This window comes from Schistocerca serialis, chromosome 2 (genome assembly GCF_023864345.2).
Source record: "Schistocerca serialis cubense isolate TAMUIC-IGC-003099 chromosome 2, iqSchSeri2.2, whole genome shotgun sequence".
Lineage (NCBI taxonomy): Eukaryota > Metazoa > Arthropoda > Insecta > Orthoptera > Acrididae > Schistocerca > Schistocerca serialis.
The window spans coordinates 329982830-330002761 of NC_064639.1; the positions used below are offsets into that span (position 1 = coordinate 329982830).

A 19932-nucleotide genomic window follows, 5' to 3' on the forward strand; every position below is an offset into this window, starting at 1 on the left:
TTGAATTACAACAAAGTTGCCAACCAAACAGGCATCTGCCAACTTTAACAATATATATCAGGAATTCATAGGCGCGAACCCAAGTCATACAGCGAGTACTGTTTATGTAATGTGTGCTGATCAGGCTGAATTACATACAATACAGACAGTAGCCCGCACTAACTTACAAAATTTGCAGACATTAAATCAGCAGAGAACAGTCCGTCTTACAACACACACACACGGAAACTCGCTGTCTCCAGGTTCTACATCGCCAGCTAGCAGGGAAGCAAATTGCTTCTAGTCTCGCATACTCCCAGTATCCGGCCAGCGCATTCTTCCTTGTCGCCGCTGTACCTGCAAGGCAGCCACGGCGTGCGGTCAAAAACAACGACCGTTTCCTCTATTGGTAACTGCTCTTTGCGTGTTTCCCGCTTGCTCTCCAAAACAAGACTCTATCCCCGCTTCCTCCAGAAGGTCCTCGCGGTGGTACATGTATTGCGATGGACGAGGCGCAGTACCGCCAGCGAGTTTCTCACACATCCAAGTCGCAAGGGTGACGCGGATTTGAAAGGGCCGCGGCTGCGTGACGCCTTGTGGCGGCACATCATCCTTCATCTGTTCTGTCCATCTTGTTCGCGGACTTCGATTTTCCATACTCTGTCAATTCTAGAGCTCGTCTTTGAAGTCTTTCTTGTACCATTATTTTAATGTTGCCAAACTATTTGAGCTAATTTCTCTCCATAGTTTTTTTGAAGTAATTGACCTGAAATGTGTATCGTACAGCTTTATTTCATATCATGTCCCTTCTCGCCTTACCCAGGATTCTTAGTAGAAAGTGCATTACTGTCGCTTCTGTTCTGCTCAGATATTTCTTTGTCCAACATTCTGATGCATAGATCAAAATGGGCAGATAATATGACTTGTGTATCATTATGTTCGCTTTGACAGATGTTTTCTTGTTTATAATTAGATCCGATAGACAACAATGAAATTTTGTATCCTATCGGAATCCGGAGACATCAGGTTTCAAATTGTTCAAAATTTTATTGTTGTGTAGCGGACGTAATAAGAAATAGGAAAAATCCTGCCACAGCAAAGATCGTGATATGAAAGTCAAATTACCTGTCAATTCTTAGCTATGTTTCATAATGTTGAACGACTGACGACCCAATGAAGTGTTAACCCGCAGTGTGTGGAGGATGCTTCAGGGTGGAGGTTGTTCTGTTATATTGTGGGGAAAATTTGCCTGCCATGCCTTGGGTCCTTCATTCACGTTAGAGCGAAAATGATCAAAACATTTATTTCGACAAGCTCAGTGAACGAGCGATGCTCTTTTTTATGCAGTTTCATGATGAGTTCACAATGGGCAGCCATTACTTCCAATATGACGACCACGTTCACAATGCCACTCAGGTCCGCTCCTGGTTTGACGAACAACATGACACGCATTCACACCTACTGACCCGCTAAATAACCTGCCGCTCTTAATAGCGTAGAAAAATTCATCGACTATTTAGAACAGAAATGAAGCATGGCAAATGATCTTTAAAAAAAAGCAAAGAAATTCTGGTCGTATGTAAAAGCCGTTAGTGACATCACAGATCGAGTCCAGTTCCTAGCAAATGAGACAGGGGAACTGAAACTGAGGGTAACAAAGCAAAAGCTGAAATGCTTAACTCTGTTTTAAAATATTCCCTTACAAAGAAAAAGCCAGGAGAATTGGCCCAATTTGATGCTCGTACACTGCATAGATGAGTGAAGTAAGTGCTAGTGTTAGCGGCATTGAGAAACAGCTAAAATCATTTAAATATACCAAAGTTCCACGGCCCGGTGGCTGCACTGAATTTGCGACTTAATGAGCCTTTCTTCTAACTATAATATGTCATAGATCCTCCGAACAAAAAACTGCACCCAGTAGTTGGAAGATAGCTCAGGTCACTCCCGTCCACAAAAAGTGTAGTGGAAGTGATCCGGAAAACTACCGTCCAGTATACCTGACATAAATTTGTTGTAGAATCTTAGAACATATTCCGAGCTCAAATATAATGAGGTATCTCGAACATAATGATATCGATCATGTGAAACCCAAATCACACTTTTCTCATATGACATATCGAAAACTTCGGATCAAGTCTGGTAGATGCTGTATTTGTTGATGCTATATTTGTTCACTTCCGAAACGCGTTTCACTCAGAGCCACGCCCTTATTGTCAAAATTACGATTATATGGGGTACCAAGTGAAATTTGTGAGTGAAATGAAGAACTTTTGGTAGGATGGACGTAACATTTAGTCTTGGACGGAAAGTTATCATCAGTTGTATAAGCAACTTCGGGTGTGCCCCAGGAAAGTATTGGGGCCCTTGCTGTTCGTGTTGTTATTAATGACGTTGCGGGCAATGTTAATAGCAACTTCAAACTTCTGGAAAATAATGATGTACTGTCTGTAAGAAGCTGCATAAATATTGTCAGATCTTGATAACATTTCAGAGTGTTTCAGAGAATACCAACTTGCTTTAAATGCCCAGAAATGTAAAATTATGTACTTCACAAAACAATAAAACGTAATATGTTATGATTATAGTATCAGTGAGGCACTGTTGGAATCGGCCAACTCTTGCAAATACCTGGTATAACACTTTGCGGTGATATAAAATGGAATGATCACATTGGCTCACTCATCGGTAAAGCAAGTAACAGACTTCGTTCTTTTGGTAGAATATTACGGAAGTGCCAATCAGTCTACAAAGATAATTGCTTACAAATCACTCGTATGACCCATTCTAGAATATTGCTAAAGTGTTTCGGACTCACACCAGAAAGGACTAACGAACCCAGAGAATTGTCACTGCTTTGTTTAACCCTTGGGAGACTGTCACAGAGATGCTGAAGAAACTGAACCGGCAGACTCTTGAAGGTGGTCGCAAACTTTCCCGAGAAAGTCTACTAAGAAAGTTTCAAGAACCGGCATTAAATAATGACTCTAGAAATCCACTATGTATCGCTCACATATGGATCGTAAGGAAAACATCAGAATAATTTCAGCACACACAGAGACATTCATCCAATTATTTTCACCACGCTCCATACGTCAATTGAGCGGGAAGAAACCGTAATAAATGGTCCATTGAGACGTACCCTCTGCCATGCACTTCATGGTGGCCTGCAGACTATGGACGTAGATGTAGATGCCAGCAATTTTGTATCTTTAAGGGGACAACATTATGGAAATGGAAGAGGATGTAGATGAAGATGAAATGGGAGATACGATACTGCATGAAGAGTTTGACAGAGCACTGAAAGACCTGAGTCGAAACAAGGCCCCGGGAGTAGACGACACTCTGTTGGAACTACTGACAGCCTTGGGAGAGCCAGGCCTGTCAAAACTCTACCATCCGGTGAGCAAAATGTATGAGACAGGCGAAATACCCTCAGACTTCAAGAAGAATATTATAATTCCAATCCCAAAGAGAGCAGGTGTTGACAGATGTGAAAATTACCGAACCATCAGTTTAGTAGGTCACGGCTGCAAAATAGTAAAGCGAATACTTTACAGACGAATGGAAAAACTAATAGAAGCCGACGTCGGGGAAGATCAGTTTGCATTCCGTAGAAATTTTGGAACACGTGAGGCAATACTGACCCTACTACTTATCTTAGAAAATAGATTAAGGAAAAGCAAACCTACGTTTCTAGCATTTGTAGACTTAGAGAAAGCTTTTGACAATGTTGACTCTCTTCAAATTCTGAAGGTGGCAGGGGTAAAATACAGGGAGCGAAAGTCTATCTACAGTTTGTACAGAAATCAGATGGAGTTATAAGAGTGGAGGGACATGAAACGGAAGCAGTGGTTGGGAAGGGAGTGAGACAGGGTTGTAGCCTCTCCCAGATGTTATTCAATCTGTGTATTGAGCAAGCAATGAAGGAAACAAAAGAAAAATTTGGAGTAGGTATTAAAATCCATGGAGAAGAAATAAAAACTTCAAGGTTCGCCGATGACATTGTAATTCTGTCAGAGACAGCAAAGGACTTGGAAAAGCAGTTGAACGGAATGGATAGTGTCTTGAAAGGAGGATATAAGATGAACATCAACAAAAGCAAAACGAGGATAATGGAATTTAGTCTAATTGAGTCGGGTGATGCTGAGGGAATTAGATTAGAAAATGAGACACTTGAAGTTGTAAATGAGTTTTGGTATTTGGGGAGCAAAATAACTGATGATGGTCGAACTAGAGAGGACATAAAATGTAGACTGGCAATGGTAAGGAAAGCGTTTCTGAAGAAGAGAAATTTGTTAACATCGAGTATAGATTTAAGTGTCAGGAAGTCGTTTCTGAAAGTATTTGTATGGAGTGTAGCCATGTATGGAATTGAAACATGGACGATAAATAGTTTGGACAAGAAGAGAATAAAAGCTTTCGAAATGTGGTGCTACAGAAGAATGCTGAAGATTAGATGGCTAGATCGCATAACAAATGAGGAGGTATTGAATAGGATTGAGGAGAAGAGACGTTTGTGGCACAACTTGACTAGAAGAAGGGATCGGTTGGTAGGACATGTCCTGAGGCATCAAGGGATCACCAACTTAGTATTGGAGGGCAGCGTGGAGGGTAAAAGTCGTAGAGGGAGACCAAGAGATGAATACACTAAGCAGATTCAGAAGGATGTAGGTTGCAGTAGGTACTGGGAGAAGAAGAAGTTTGCACAGGATAGAGTAGCATGGAGAGCTGCATCAAACCAGTCTCAGGACTGAAGACCAGAACAACAACAAGGGATGTAATAAATCACTGACTGCAGTGGTTATGGCATTCGTTTAGAAAATTGTGTACCCTGTCTCTCGCCGAAATGGAGCCATGACGAAGGCCAGACGCTATGTTACGCGGTATCACTGTAGTCTCTCTTGGGGGTTATTAATTTTTTCTCCAGTATTCTTATATCGAGCTCAGCGTGATGACGTCTGACGTCGACTTTGAAAATACAGCTTGTATCAACAAATCTATTTTGATGTGATGCGCAAACATTATAAGATCATTCCGCAGATTGTGTGTATTGTTGCGCTGTGCAGGGATCGGGTCCGCGGGCGCCGCGATGAACCTGATCAACATGGACGCGGAGAACCGCGTGGTGCTGAACGTGGGCGGCATCCGGCACGAGACGTACAAGGCGACGCTGAAGAAGATCCCGGCGACGCGCCTGTCGCGGCTGACGGAGGCGCTCGCCAACTACGACCCCGTCCTCAACGAGTACTTCTTCGACCGGCACCCGGGCGTGTTCGCGCAGGTGCTCAACTACTACCGCACCGGCAAGCTGCACTACCCCACCGACGTGTGCGGGCCGCTCTTCGAGGAGGAGCTCGAGTTCTGGGGGCTCGACTCCAACCAGGTCGAGCCCTGCTGCTGGATGACCTACACCCAGGTCGGTGCCTTACAGTCTCTAAATTCCTGCTTGTGTTTTTGATTTCGCTGGATGCACTCTAGCAACATGAGTCATAACTGTGGTCGCACCAATAGTTGTCTCCTATCAGAGGGGCGAGAGGCACGCCGAAAAGGACTATCGAATATCAGCCCTTTCATTGACAGTCTGTCAGATGCGTCGAACTGGGAAGAATCGACACCAGCTGACCCACCTCCACGCTGCAGGGAATGCATCTGGAATGCGTATAGGAAGTGATATTTACACGATGGCTAACCCTGAGAGAGGGTATGGTAATGATGTCAATATAATTGGTGATATTTGTTTTATGGGCATTATGCTGTGGTCCATGGCTTAGTTCACTGCTTAACACTTTGTCTTACAATCCTGGAAACATCAGAGGCCTTAGCGAGTCATAAAGCAGTTGCAGACTCAAACAAGTCAGCAAGCCGAACTGTTTACATGTATCCATGCAACCGTCAGTTCGTATCGTCATCAGACTCTTGCCTAGGATGAGTCACGCGAATGTATGTCAAGGTAAGCTGCTTGTTGCGCGGATAAACTCTGGCTTGCTGAGCTTGTTCGAGCACTGGATGACGAAACTTTAGGCAGAGAATTATGCCTTGTACCATGGCACATAGAAATCTTTGATTTTAATGGTGTCTGTGTCTTGATCATTACCAGTTCTGCATATTACCATCTGGACTGATATGTCCACACGTTCATCTATCGATTGTGGCCAATAGTGAACTCATAAGAATTCCATCATCGGTGATCGTTCCGTAGTTCAACTCTTACTTTCGCCCGCATCTCGTGGTCGTGCGGTAGCGTTCTCGCTTCCCACGCGCGGGTTCCCGGGTTCGATTCCCGGCGGGGTCAGGGATTTTCTCTGCCTCGTGATGGCTGGGTGTTGTGTGATGTCCTTAGGTTAGTTAGGTTTAAGTAGTTCTAAGTTCTAGGGGACTGATGACCATAGATGTTAAGTCCCATAGTGCTCAGAGCCATTTGAACCATTTGAACTCTTACTTTCTTAACGAGGCTGTTTGATACTGGGACTCGTTACCCTTCATGGAAACTTCTGCCCACTGTAACATTGAATACTGAACGTTCTGTAAAAATTTTATGAAATTTTTTGCTCATATAGTCTCAAAGGCTACTAGCCAACACGAAAGAAAATGACCGAGGAAGGTGGGTAGGTAGTGCACATTCTAAGAATTGGAATCCACGTAAATACACAATTCTTTCCACAACACTCTCTGCAATACTCGTTTTCCGCTACTCTCGCCATATTTGTTTATCGATGATTATTTTTCCTGTGGAACTATTTGAAATGGAACACAAATTGCTACGAAACGAGGGGGATTATCAGTAAAGGTAAGAAAATTCTTTGCTTCTTAAGTTTCAAATTCCAAATACCGTGAAACATATTTGGCTGTGCTTGCTCATTAATGAATCGTTTCCTTTGGCTAAGGGAATACCGCTGAAACTCTATCAACACCGTACGTTAGGTTCTCACGAATTAGACTGGTAGACGAGATGAGAGTGACACTCATGAATTTTTCATTTTTGGTTCCACGTTTTACTCAACTGAAGAACTTTTTCTTCTACACAATTTTTGTGGATATAGAAGCCGTCATCGTATTATAGAAGCGTTATGGCCCTATAATCATCTCTATATCTCTTTAGATACAGAGCGTTCCAGTTCTCTTGACCAAATTTCAAGCTAATAATTGAAGCACTGTGGAAAAATCACGCTATTTACTTCTCCTACTAATTGCAAATACTTGATAACATTAACATCTAGAAGCAAATAACTACAGATGTTGGCAGAAAAATTTCAGGAATAATGCACCGACACATAAGGTTTTTGAATCCATAATCTTCCGAATACTACAACATATCATAGGTTTAGAAGGCACTGATTACGAGAAAGTTTATGAGGAACTAAATTAATTATAACTGAGAAGACCGAAGCCGTTTTTAGTACTACATGTGATTAAAACGAGAAGACAGCAAGCCTGTTGTTTACGGAACTACAAATAAACGTAAGTCATTACTTTATTCGCTCTTTATTTGTATCTGAAACTGGCTTCCTTTCTTGTATTTAGAATTAACATGTCCCGTTTTGTACCGATTAACTAAAGCGAAAGAGTATTACGTGCTAAATGTTGAGAGAAGAGCAAGCATAAGAAAGAAAAGGAAAGTCACGTAAAGTAAATACTAATCTTATGCAATAAGCTCATAAACTGTCCGTCAAGTGCTAGTATCGAGTAAGCGACTTCAGCCTTGCACATAGTACAGCAATATTTTATTTTTAATCACATATGGATCACAAGAGTACCACTTATCTTCTACTTGCAACTGCTTAATTTCTTGTAGGAATTTAATATCTGATTTTACACTACAATATTTTCCGAAATAACAACGTAAAGCACATCGCTGCATTACATCAAGAGTTTGAGGCTCAAACAACAAAGCAAATGATACTTACAAAAATGCTGCTATTTGAAAATATCTAAAACCTATCATATCTCGGGGGTACTAATTTTTTTAAATGTTACCGGGAATAGAAAGTGGAAAATAAAAATTAATTACCAGATTCTTAAACTCAAGAAACCTATAAAAAAACAATACAAAAACGTGTATTTCCACTTTAAGTTTAATATAGTGTAGGTAGTAATATTTTGATCCAACCGTCGTCGAATCGGGGGAACGAAAAGTGAAATAAAAACAGAGTACGTCTAAAAATGATAAATGCTACGTAGGTAAATATCAAAACAACAATACCAAATCGTTGAGTCTAAGTGTTAATTAACTTACTAGAAAAAATTCGCAATTTAGACACAACCATCAACGGATGCCTGTCCTCAATCGACTGCCAGTTCCGATAGCCCGCACTTTGTCACAACTCACTCACCGCATAACGCGCACCACGTAACTCGAGCCGGCCCTTTAATAAAGTGTGAGTTAGTAGGCTATCATCAAAGCACTGCAGGACATAGGCCTCGTAAAATAGATTAATGCATGAAACTGAGTCCATATATAATTATGTAAAAATATGACGTAAATTAATAGGTAACTCTATTCTTTAACAATGTTGAGCTAATTGAAGACAGATTGGTTTTCATATTTTATATAAGTAATTATAACTTCACGAGCTTTTTTTGAGGTGGATACGGGACGCGCAGGACTGGAAGAGATGACGCCATACAGAAGAGGCTTATAACCAGAAATAATGAAAGTATACTGTTCTAGAAAGGATAACTCCTATCAACTGCTTATTTTCATTTTCTTAGCGGTTCTCCGGCACGACGACGTTTGCACCAACATATTATTAATTATATTAATCTTATGGAGGTAACACATATTTGTTTTTACTTTTTTAGAGGTTAAGTTGTAGTACAGATTTTTTTAATTTTTAGACGTTTTTGTCGGCGTGTTTCTTAATTTTTAATTTACCTTTTATTTCATGCGTTTTAAATTTAATATTTTACTAGTAGACACGGTACGATCGACATTCTGTTCCCAGTTTCACATAAACACTTTCTGGGACGAAACAGGAAACTGCGACGCGATTTCTTTTTTCATTTAGCCCCAATATGGTGTAAGTTATGGTGATTATCGTGTACGACTGTGATGGTGTTATCCTAACGCATTACGTACCTCCACGGCAGACCGTCAATGCACAGTATTACAGTTCGTTTTCGGAGCATCACCTGCGACCAGCTTTGCGAAAGAAGCTGCGACACTTTCTGCGTAACCCACCCATCATTTTGCACGACAATGCGCGGTCGCATACAGCGCAAGAAGTGGCTGCTCTGTGCTGTCGATGGAACTGTCAAGTGCTGTACCATCCACCATACTCTTCGGATTGGGCGCTAATGACCATAGAAGTTTTGCGCCCTAAAACCACAAAAAAAAAAAAAAAAAAAAAAATGCTCTTCGGACAAGTCCTTGTGACTTTCATTTGATTCCGAAGATAAAGGAACCACTTCGTGGCATTCGATTCAGAACTGTTCCAGAGATTCGACAGGTAGTAGGCCGCTCTATTCGCACCATCAACAGAAGAGGCTCTGCTAACGGTATACTACGCTTTCCACATTGCTGGCAACGGGTTCTACACAACCCTTGTGACTACTCTGGAGGACAGTAACAGGGGCAAACATGTTAACTCTTTTGTATCGGTTGTGAATATGTAGTTGCCACTATTTAAGTTCCAACCCACTGTCATCATCTCCCTTTCCGGTTCCAGTCGCGTATGGTTCGCTGGAAGAACGACTACCGGAAAGCCTCCGTACGCGCTTGAATCTGATTTTACATTCGTGATCTCCTCGGGAGATAAAAGTTGGGGGAAGCAATATATTCAACACCTCATCCAGAAACGCACCCTCGCGAAACCTGGACAGCAAACTACACTGCGATGCAGAGCGCCTCTCTTGCAGAGTCTGCCACTTGAGTTTGCTAAACATCTCCGTAACGCTATCCCGTTTACCAAATAACCCCGTGACGAAATACGTGCGCGCGCGCGTGTGTGTGTGTGTATCTGTGTGATGCCAGAAGAATTAAGTTTTAAAAATGACACAAAAAATATGATAGCCCAAAGAATTAATGGCTACACACTGTGCATGAGCAATCTGTAATCAATAAAAAGTCGGTACCCATTCTTTCCGTGCTTATTCCTAAGGTTTCAGTCAAACTGAACATGTATTCGAAGCCTTGCGACGACATACCACACAAATGTCCAAATTTTGCATCATTTCTTTTGCGATTATCCGACTTCAGGCTGGGTTGACCAGCCCACCACAAATTCCTCTCAGAGTAGCACCTCTACCCACGTCTTCAGTTATTTGTAGGACGTATTCCAATCTGTCTCTCCCACTATTGTTTTTAATCCTCTACAGCTCTCTTTACTGCCATTCCTTGATGTCTTGACATGTGCTCTGTCACCCTGACCTTCTTCTCGTCAATATTTTCCACATGTTTCTCTCCCCGTCGATTCTGCAGAGGACGTTTTCATTTGTTTTTTATCTTATCAGTCCACCTAATTTTCAATATCCTTCCATAGCACCACATCTTACATGTCTCTAGTCTCTTCTTTTCCGGTTTTCCCACAGTCCATGGTTCACATCTATACAATTGTGTGCCCTAAACGTACATTCTCATATATTTCCTCCTCAAATTACATCTTGTATTTCATAGTAGTAGCCTTGTTTTGGCGAGGAATCCATTCTTTACCTGTCTGCCCTTTCTGTGCTCCTTGCTTCATCCGCGGTGTATTATTTTGCTGTCGTCTACTTCTTGGCCACCAGATTTGATTTCTGCTATCCCTCATTATTTTGGGCTTCCTTCGGTTTATTCTTAGTCCACGTACTGTGGTTAGTAGGCTATTCAGTCGATTCAGTATGTCTACATCTACATGATTACTTTGCAATTCACGTATAAGTGCTTGGCAGAGGGTTCATCGAACCACAATCATACTATCTCTCTACCATTCCACTCCCGAACAGCGCGCGGGAAAAACGAACACCTAAACCTTTCTGTTCGCGCTCTGATTTCTCTTATTTTATTTTGATGATCATTCCTACCTATGTAGGTTGGGCTCAACAAAATATTTTCGCATTCGGAAGAGAAAGTTGGTGACTAAAATTTCGTAAATAGATCTCGCCGCGACAAAATCGTCTTTGTTGTAATGACTTCCATCCCAATTCGCGTATCATATCTGCCACACTCTCTCCCCTATTACGTGATAATACAAAACGAGCTGCCCTTTTTTGCACCTTTTAGATGTGCTCCGTCAATCCCACCTGGTAAGGATCCCACACCGCGCAGCAATATTCTAACAGAGGACGAACGAGCGTAGTGTAAGCTGTCTCTTTAGTGGACTTGTTGCATCTTCTAAGTGTCCTGCCAATGAAACGCAACCTTTGGCTCGCCTTCCCCACAGTATTATCTATGTGGTCTTTCCAACTGAATTTGTTCGTAATTTTAACACCCAGGTACTTAGTTGAATTGACAGCCTTGAGAATTGTACTATTTATCGAGTAATCGAATTCCAACGGATTTCTTTTGGAACTCATGTGGATCACCTCACACTTTTCGTTATTTAGCGCGAACTGCCACCTGCCAGACCATACAGCAATCTTTTCTAAATCGCTTTGCAACTGATACTGGTGTTCGGATGACCTTACAAGACGGCAAATTACAGCATCATCTGCGAACAACCTAAGAGAACTGCTCAGATTATCGCCCACGTCATTTATATAGATCAGGAACAGCAGAGGTCCCAGGACGCTTCCCTGGGGAACACCTGATATCACTTCAGTTTTACTCGATGATTTGCCGTCTATTACTACGAACTGCGACCTTCCTGACAGGAAATCACGAATCTAGTCGCACAACTGAGACGATACCCCATAGGCCCGCAGCTTGATTAGAAGTCGCTTGTGAGGAACGGTGTCAAAAGCTTTCCGGAAATCTAGAAATACGGAATCAACTTGAGATCCCCTGTCGATAGCGGCCATTACTTCGTGCGAATAAAGAGCTAGCTGCGTTGCACAAGAACGATGTTTTGTGAAACCATGCTGATTACGTATCAATAGACCGTTCCCTTCGAGGTGATTCATAATGTTTGAATACAGTATATGCCCCCACTGCAAACCGACGTCAATGATATAGGTCTGTAGTTCGATGGATTACTCCTACTACCCTTCTTAAACACTGGTGCGACCTGCGCAATTTTCCAATCTGTAGGTGTAGATCTATCGGTGAGCGAGCGGTTGTATATGATTGCTAAGTAGGGAGCTATTGTATCAGCGTAATCTGAAAGGAACCTAATCGGTATACAATCTGGACCTGAAGACTCTGCCCGTATCAAGAAACTCATGCTAGTAGCTGTTCGTGTTTCAAATTCTGGAATATTCCATTCGTCTTCCCTGGTGAAGGAATTTCGGAAAACTGCCGCTTTAGCGGCACAGTCGCCGGTAACACTACCATCGGCACTGCGCAGCGAGGGTATTGACTGCGTCTTGCCGCTTGTGTACTTTACATACGACCATTATTTCTTCGGATTTTCTACCAAATTTCGGGACAATGTTTCGTTGTGGAACCTATTAAAGGTATCTCGCATTGAAGTCCGTTCCAAATTTTCCGCGTCTGTAAATTTTAGCTAATCTTCGGGATTTCGTGTTCTTCTGAACTTCGCATGCTTTTTCCGTTGCCTCTGCAACAGCGTTCGGACCTGTTTTGTGTACAATGGGGGATCAGTTCCGTCTCTTACCAATTTATGAGGCATGAATCTCTAAATTGCTATTGCTACTATACTCCTGGAAATGGAAAAAAGAACACATTGACACCGGTGTGTCAGACCCACCATACTTGCTCCGGACACTGCGAGAGGGCTGTACAAGCAATCATCACACGCACGGCACAGCGGACACACCAGTAACCGCGGTGTTGGCCGTCGAATGGCGCTAGCTGCGCAGCATTTGTGCACCGCCGCCGTCAGTGTCAGCCAGTTTGCCGTGGCATACGGAGCTCCATCGCAGTCTTTAACACTGGTAGCATGCCGCGACAGCGTGGACGTGAACCGTATGTGCAGTTGACGGACTTTGAGCGAGGGCGTATAGTGGGCATGCGGGAGGCCGGGTGGACGTACCGCCGAATTGCTTAACACGTGGGGCGTGAGGTCTCCACAGTACATCGATGTTGTCGCCAGGGGTCGGCGGAAGGTGCACGTGCCCGTCGACCTGGGACCGGACCGCAGCGACGCACGGATGCACGCCATGACCGTAGGATCCTACGCAGTGCCGTAGGGGACCGCACCGCCACTTCCCAGCAAATTAGGGACACTGTTGCTCCTGGGGTATCGGCGAGGACGATTCGCAACCGTCTCCATGAAGCTGGGCTACGGTCCCACACACCGTTAGGCCGTCTTCCGCTCACGCCCCAACATCGTGCAGCCCGCCTCCAGTGGTGTCGCGACAGGCGTGAATGGAGGGACGAATGGAGACGTGTCGTCTTCAGCGATGAGAGTCGCTTCTGCCTTGGTGCCAATGATGGTCGTATGCGTGTTTGGCGCCGTGCAGGTGAGCGCCACAATCAGGACTGCATACGACCGAGGCACACAGGGCCAACACCCGGCATCATGGTGTGGGGAGCGATCTCCTACACTGGCCGTACACCACTGGTGATCGTCGAGGGGACACTGAATAGTGCACGGTACATCCAAACCGTCATCGAACCCATCGTTCTACCATTCCTAGACCGGCAAGGGAATTTGCTGTTCCAACAGGACAATGCACGTCCGCATGTATCCCGTGCCACCCAACGTGCTCTAGAAGGTGTAAGTCAACTACCCTGGCCAGCAAGATCTCCGGATCTGTCCCCCATTGAGCATGTTTGGGACTGGATGAAGCGTCGTCTCACGCGGTCTGCACGTCCAGCACGAACGCTGGTCCAACTGAGGCGCCAGGTGGAAATGGCATGGCAAGCCGTTCCACAGGACTACATCCAGCATCTCTACGATCGTCTCCATGGGAGAATAGCAGCCTGCATTGCTGCGAAAGGTGGATATACACTGTACTAGTGCCGACATTGTGCATGCTCTGTTGCCTGTGTCTATGTGCCTGTGGTTCTGTCAGTGTGATCATGTGATGTATCTGACCCCAGGAATGTGTCAATAAAGTTTCCCCTTCCTGGGACAATGAATTCACGGTGTTCTTATTTCAATTTCCAGGAGTGTATATCTACTGCGCCGGCCGCGGTGGTCTCGCGGTTCTAGGCGCGCAGTCCGGAACCGTGCGACTGCTGCGGTCGCAGGTTCGAATCCCGCCTCGGGCATGGATGTGTGTGATGTCCTTAGGTTAGTTAGGTTTAAGTAGTTCTAAGTTCTAGGGGACTAATGACCACAGCAGTTGAGTCCCATAGTGCTCAGAGCCATTTGAACCATTTATATCTACTGCAAGACTAGCGCGCTTTTCTTGAGAACAGCCATGTCAAGGGTGAATATTATCACTGATGTCCTAGCGATATGCGTCAACACTGCGCACCCAAGAAGGCTGTCTTCTATCCTGTGCCTTTCTGCATCGCGGTGCGCCGCGCGTTTGTGCGTGGCTCGAATTGAAGGTGGATTCACACACACCAAAACCGCGGCAGTGCTGTGACAGGCCCGTGACTCCATCGACGTGTTTGAAATTATTTTTGTATGAATTCAAAGGTCGTTGTTCACGCTCGCACGTCGCTTGACCTTGACAGTGCAATCAGTGATATGGCCGACGCCGTGCAGCAACCGCGCTGTTTCCTGTTGCCGATTTTATTTCACTCTACGGACGCAGCACGGCTAGATTGATGTGATGTTCCCTATTTTATCATTATAAATGTAAATGACGAGAACATGCTTTCCGTATTTTGTGATACCTTCGATCCTACAGCAGAATCGGCGTTAGAAGATCCGCGGCAATTCCAATGTGCTGGGAGCGGCAGCTTCGCGCACTTAATACAACCATCACCTAACGTGGTTTCCTAAACTTCTATATGGCAACGATTCAGCGTTTCGCAGCTGTACCGACGACTATTTTTTCCGCCGCCGCTTTTACCGTTACAGAGCTGAAAGCTCGCAACAGCTGCCAGTGATCTTATGCCGTCTGTTAATATACAGGATGAAAAGTATTTAAACCGACAAACTCTGGGAGGTTGAAGGGGACATCAAAACAAATATTTTTCCCTAATGTCATTTTTTTCCTATGAGGATTATTTAAACCGGTGGAGGCCGTATTACGCTCTTCAGTTGTTAGAGGCCGTATTGCGATCTTCAGTTGTTAGAGGGCGTAATACGCTCTTCAGTTGTAAGCAACTGCTGTCCACCAGTGTAGTAGTGCATTGTCTCTGTTTACAACGGACGAGATGCACATCGTGTTTATCAACAACAATATCGTAATCGCCGTATCCCGCATCATACGACCTTTGCTGCTGTGTACCAACGTCTGCGTGAGACCGGGTCATTTAGCAGATTACCTGGACAGGGTCGCCGTCGCACGGTAAGAACGCTGCAATTTGAGGAACTTGTCTTGCAGCATGTGGAGCGGGATCCTTCAATCAGCACTCGTGCAATTGCACGTAACATGGGAACGAATCAGACGAATGTAAGAACAGTCCTTCGAGAGCAGTTGTTACGTCCATTTAACTTACAGTGTATCCACAACCTGGAACCACTTGATTATCCACCCAGAACACAGTTTTCACAGTGGTACCTGGAACAGTGTGAAATGCATCCTACATTTCCATCCTCTGTGTTGTTTACCGATGAAGTAACGTTCGGGCTTGATGGAGTCTTCAACATGCACAATTCGCAAGTTTGGAGTGAGGATACCCCACATTCCACAGTTACTAGCCCTCATCAAGTGCGGTTCCTCGTTAATGTGTGGGTCGGTGTTGTTGGGGACCGTTTAATTGGGCCGTATCTGCTACCTAGCTTGGTTCAAATGGCTTTGAGCACTATGGGACTCAACTGCTGAGGTCATTAGCCCCTAGAACAGAGAACTAGTTAAACCTAACTAACCTAAGGACATCACAAACATCCATGCCCGAGGCAGGATTTGAACCTGCGACCGTAGCGGTCTTGCGGTTCCAAACTGCAACGCCTTTAACCGCACGGCCACTTTGGCCGGCTGCTACCTAGGTCATTAAATGGCAGGCACTATTACAATTTTCTCGCCAGAGCATTTCCAGAACTGCTGGAAGACGTCCCGCTCACTGCAAGACAACACATGTGGTTCCAACATGACGGGGAGCCGGCACATTTCAGTCGTCATGTGCGTCGATTCCTGGACCGACGGTACCTAGAAACGTGGATTGGCAGAGGTGATATTGTACCATGGCCTGCTCGATCCTCAGGTATGTCCCTTCTGGACGTTTTATGTGGGGAGAGATGCGCAACCTTGTTTACATAACTCCTGTTGCATCAGAAGAGTATATTTTTGCCCGCATAGTAGCAGCAGCAGCAGGAACTATTTAGGATACTCCTGGGGTTTTTGCCTGTGTCAGACAGAACATGATCCGACGGTGTAACCTTTGTTTCAGTGTCAAAGGAGGCATTTTTGAAAACTGAAATTGGGTTGTGTTAATGTGTTGTCTTTTGGTTTAATTAATATGCCGCCAGAGAAATCTTCCTCTACCGGTTTAAATACTCCTCATAGGAAAAAATGACATTACGGAAAAATATTTGTTTTGACGTCCCCTACAACCTACCAAAGTTTGTCGGTTTAAATGGTTTTTCACCCTGTATGAACTTGTGGCTCAAGAATACGCTATGGAATGACTAGGAGCAGAATTAAAACCAGCTGGTCATGTACATTTCTGCTTTTACACCCATTTATGATTTTAAATCCTTAAATACAAGCAATCTTTTTTTCACATTTCCTCACACCTAGGTGTTCGAAAACCAAGGCAGGGACCCAGCCTCAAAACATAAGTATTCAGTGAATATTTCTCTTACACGAAATGCATCTGCCGATGCGTTTTCTCCAAGCAAATGTAAAGTTTGTAATGTATGGACCCCACTGCTCAAATACCACATGCTGAGTACATTGTAATAGAATTATGCGGTACTTAAATGGCCACAATTATGTAATCTAACAATCTTTTTGCGGCATGAATCACCTATTGCAAAGTCCAATTGGAGACAATATACCAGAACTTTTTTCCGATGTCCTTCTGGGACGACGCAAACGAGAGTTGAAGTTATGCTTACGATCGATTAGTTATCCGCTGGATACGGTCGCATTCATTACGTTTCTGGAGAAAATGCTTCGTCAACTACAATAGCGTATGGAACTTGAGTATCAGCGTTAGGCACAGTAGAATTTGCTGGTACATTCAAAGAGCTTTGTAGAAGCACTTTTGTTTGATTTTGAGGTGAAAAATATTCTCGCATCACCTTCCTTTCCATATGCCTCACAATCAAGTTACCTGGAGCGTCAACAGCTGCTGACAAAATTGTGGAGACTGTCTTTTTATAATTAAAAAAACAGTGATCCGGTGTTCGAAGAAACCTGAATAGTAACGTGTTTCCCAAACAATGCTCTTATACAGTTAGGAAAATTCCACATATAATAACAATCGACAGATACGTCCTTCCACATTTCCTCTACCGGGTTAGACATCAATTCGTCCATCATATTGTCTGTAATTATCTTGCCGATTTCTCACAGGATCTTGCGAGTTCTACTGTGTCCCATGCTCTAGGTAGATAAAACCATCGTTTGCTTTTTCAGATGCAGTTCCGATTTGTTCAGTAATAAAGTGATTGAATTTTCTGACATTCTTAAATATTCATACAGCTTTGCTGAATCGTTCGTCACTTCTCGGCACAAAGTAGCAAACGTTGCTTCTGTTCCTCTGTTTTCCGACAACTGTTGAACTCACTCCCGCCTCTTGTTTTCATTCCATTACAGCAATCAGCAAGAGATTGCCGTCCAAGAACTTTGCCAGTGCCCTCCGACCCGCTGGAAGAAACACTGACCACAATAAATAGGCGTCACAGTAACGTCACTTCCAATGCTTCCACTAATGTGTGTGAATCAACCTTAACCAGCCGTCGCTCACGTATATTGTTGTCACGCAATAACTGCCATGTTAGATTTTTTCTAACAATGAGATCTAGCACCTATTTTATCTCCTTATGCCAGACAAAGACACGTTTATACAGTAAGTCATTTCTTTATTATTACGAAAGCGTTATAAATTGTATTGTACTGTATTATGTTGTATGTTAACCGGGACCTAGAACCGACGGAGAGGCTCCGTCCCCGCCGCAGCCACAGTGGTCCACAACACCTCGACGACTACCGCAGTCCACTTCACCCCTCCGCCGCCCCACACCGAACCCAGGGTTATTGTGCGGTTCGGCCCCCGGTGGACGCTCCCAGGGAACGTCTCACACCAGACGAGTGTTCAAAATGGCTCTGAGCACTATGGGACTTAACATCTGTGGTCATCAGTCACCTAGAACTTAGAACTACTTAAACCTAACCAACCTATGGACATCACACGCATCCATGCCCGAGGCAGGATTCGAACCTGCGACCGTAGCAGTCGCGCGGTTCCGGACTGAGCGCATAGAACCGCTAGACCACCGCGGCCGGCCCAGACGAGTGTAACCCCTATGTCTGCGTTGTAGAGTAATGGTGGTGTACGCGTACGTGGAGAACTTGTTTGAGCAGCAATCGCCGACATAGTGTAACTGAGGCGGAATACGGGGAACCAGTCCGCATTCGCCGAAGCAGATGGAAAGCCACCTAAAAACCATCCACAGACTGACCGGTTCACAGGACCTCGACAGAAGTCCGCCGGGCGGATTCGTGCCGGGCAGGCAGCATTATAAATTAGTATAAACATATTATGGAACATGTAATTTTCTAAATTTAAAAATATTTTAATATGCAAAGATTTCTCAAACTTTTTGATTAAATTTAGAACACCTGTGTGAACTGCAGTTCGTAATATTTATAGCAAGTGATGAATTAAGGTTAACCACACTCCTTTTTATTCGTCAGATTCAGATATGGCTTCTTGTGACATACACTCCTGGCAAATAAGAACACCCGATGCTGTATGTTCTTTACAGGTAGGGCAGGAACAATGATGGCAGTGATGCTGTGTGAATCTGTTTTTCCTTTTAGGGCAGTAGTGACATCTGTTTTTTTTTCACTTAACACATTTTCATCTTTAGCTGTCTGTAGTTTGCAAATGTGTACAACACCAACTATTGTCTCCTTCAAGCGAAGTGATATCCTCGGAATCGACATGCGTTTGATCATGTATGCTTTTGTAAGCATCACACTCAATTCTGTGGTGAATCTTCTCGGTGGATTTAAGTCATTTGTGTTTAACTTATACAGGGTGTTACAAAAAGGTACGGCCAAACTTTCAGAACACATTCCTCACACACAAATAAAGAAAAGATGTTATGTGGACATGTGTCCGGAAACGCTTAATTTCCATGTTAGAGCTCATTTTAGTTTTTTCCACCTACGCTCAATGGAGCACGTCATCATGATTTCATACGGGGTACTCTACCTGTGCTGCTAGAACATGTGCCTTTACAAGTACGACACAACATGTGGTTCATGCACGATGGAGCTCCTGCAAATTTCAGTCGAAGTGTTCGTACGCTACTCAACAACAGATTCGGTGACCGATGGATTGGTAGAGGCCGACCAATTCCATGGCCTCCACGCTCTCCTGACCTCAACCCTCTTGACTTTCATTTATGGGGGCATTTGAAAGCTCTTGTCTACGCAACCCCGGTACCAAATGTAGAGACTCTTCGTGCTCGTATTGTGGACGGCTGTGATACAGTACGCCATTCTCCAGGGCTGTATCAGCGCATCAGGGATTCCATGCGACGGAGGGTGGATGCATGTATCCTCGCTAACGGAGGGCGTTTTGAACATTTCCTGTAACAAAGTGTTTGAAGTCACGCTGATACGTTCTGTTGCTGTGTGTTTCCATTCCATGATTAACTTGATTTGAAAAGAAGTAAT

The 19932-nt window shown here is 44.0% G+C and overlaps 1 protein-coding gene across 1 annotated transcript in view; it reads left to right on the top strand.

The window, feature by feature from the left end:
* The window catches only part of LOC126457140 (potassium voltage-gated channel protein Shaw-like), a 363860-nt gene that overhangs the window by 116981 nt on the left and 226947 nt on the right, over positions 1–19932 (top strand). The window contains exon 2 of the mRNA XM_050093208.1: positions 5046–5395. Within this exon, the coding sequence (XP_049949165.1) occupies positions 5069–5395 (327 nt within the window). The 5' untranslated portion in view covers positions 5046–5068. The remainder of the gene's footprint in view (positions 1–5045; positions 5396–19932) is intronic.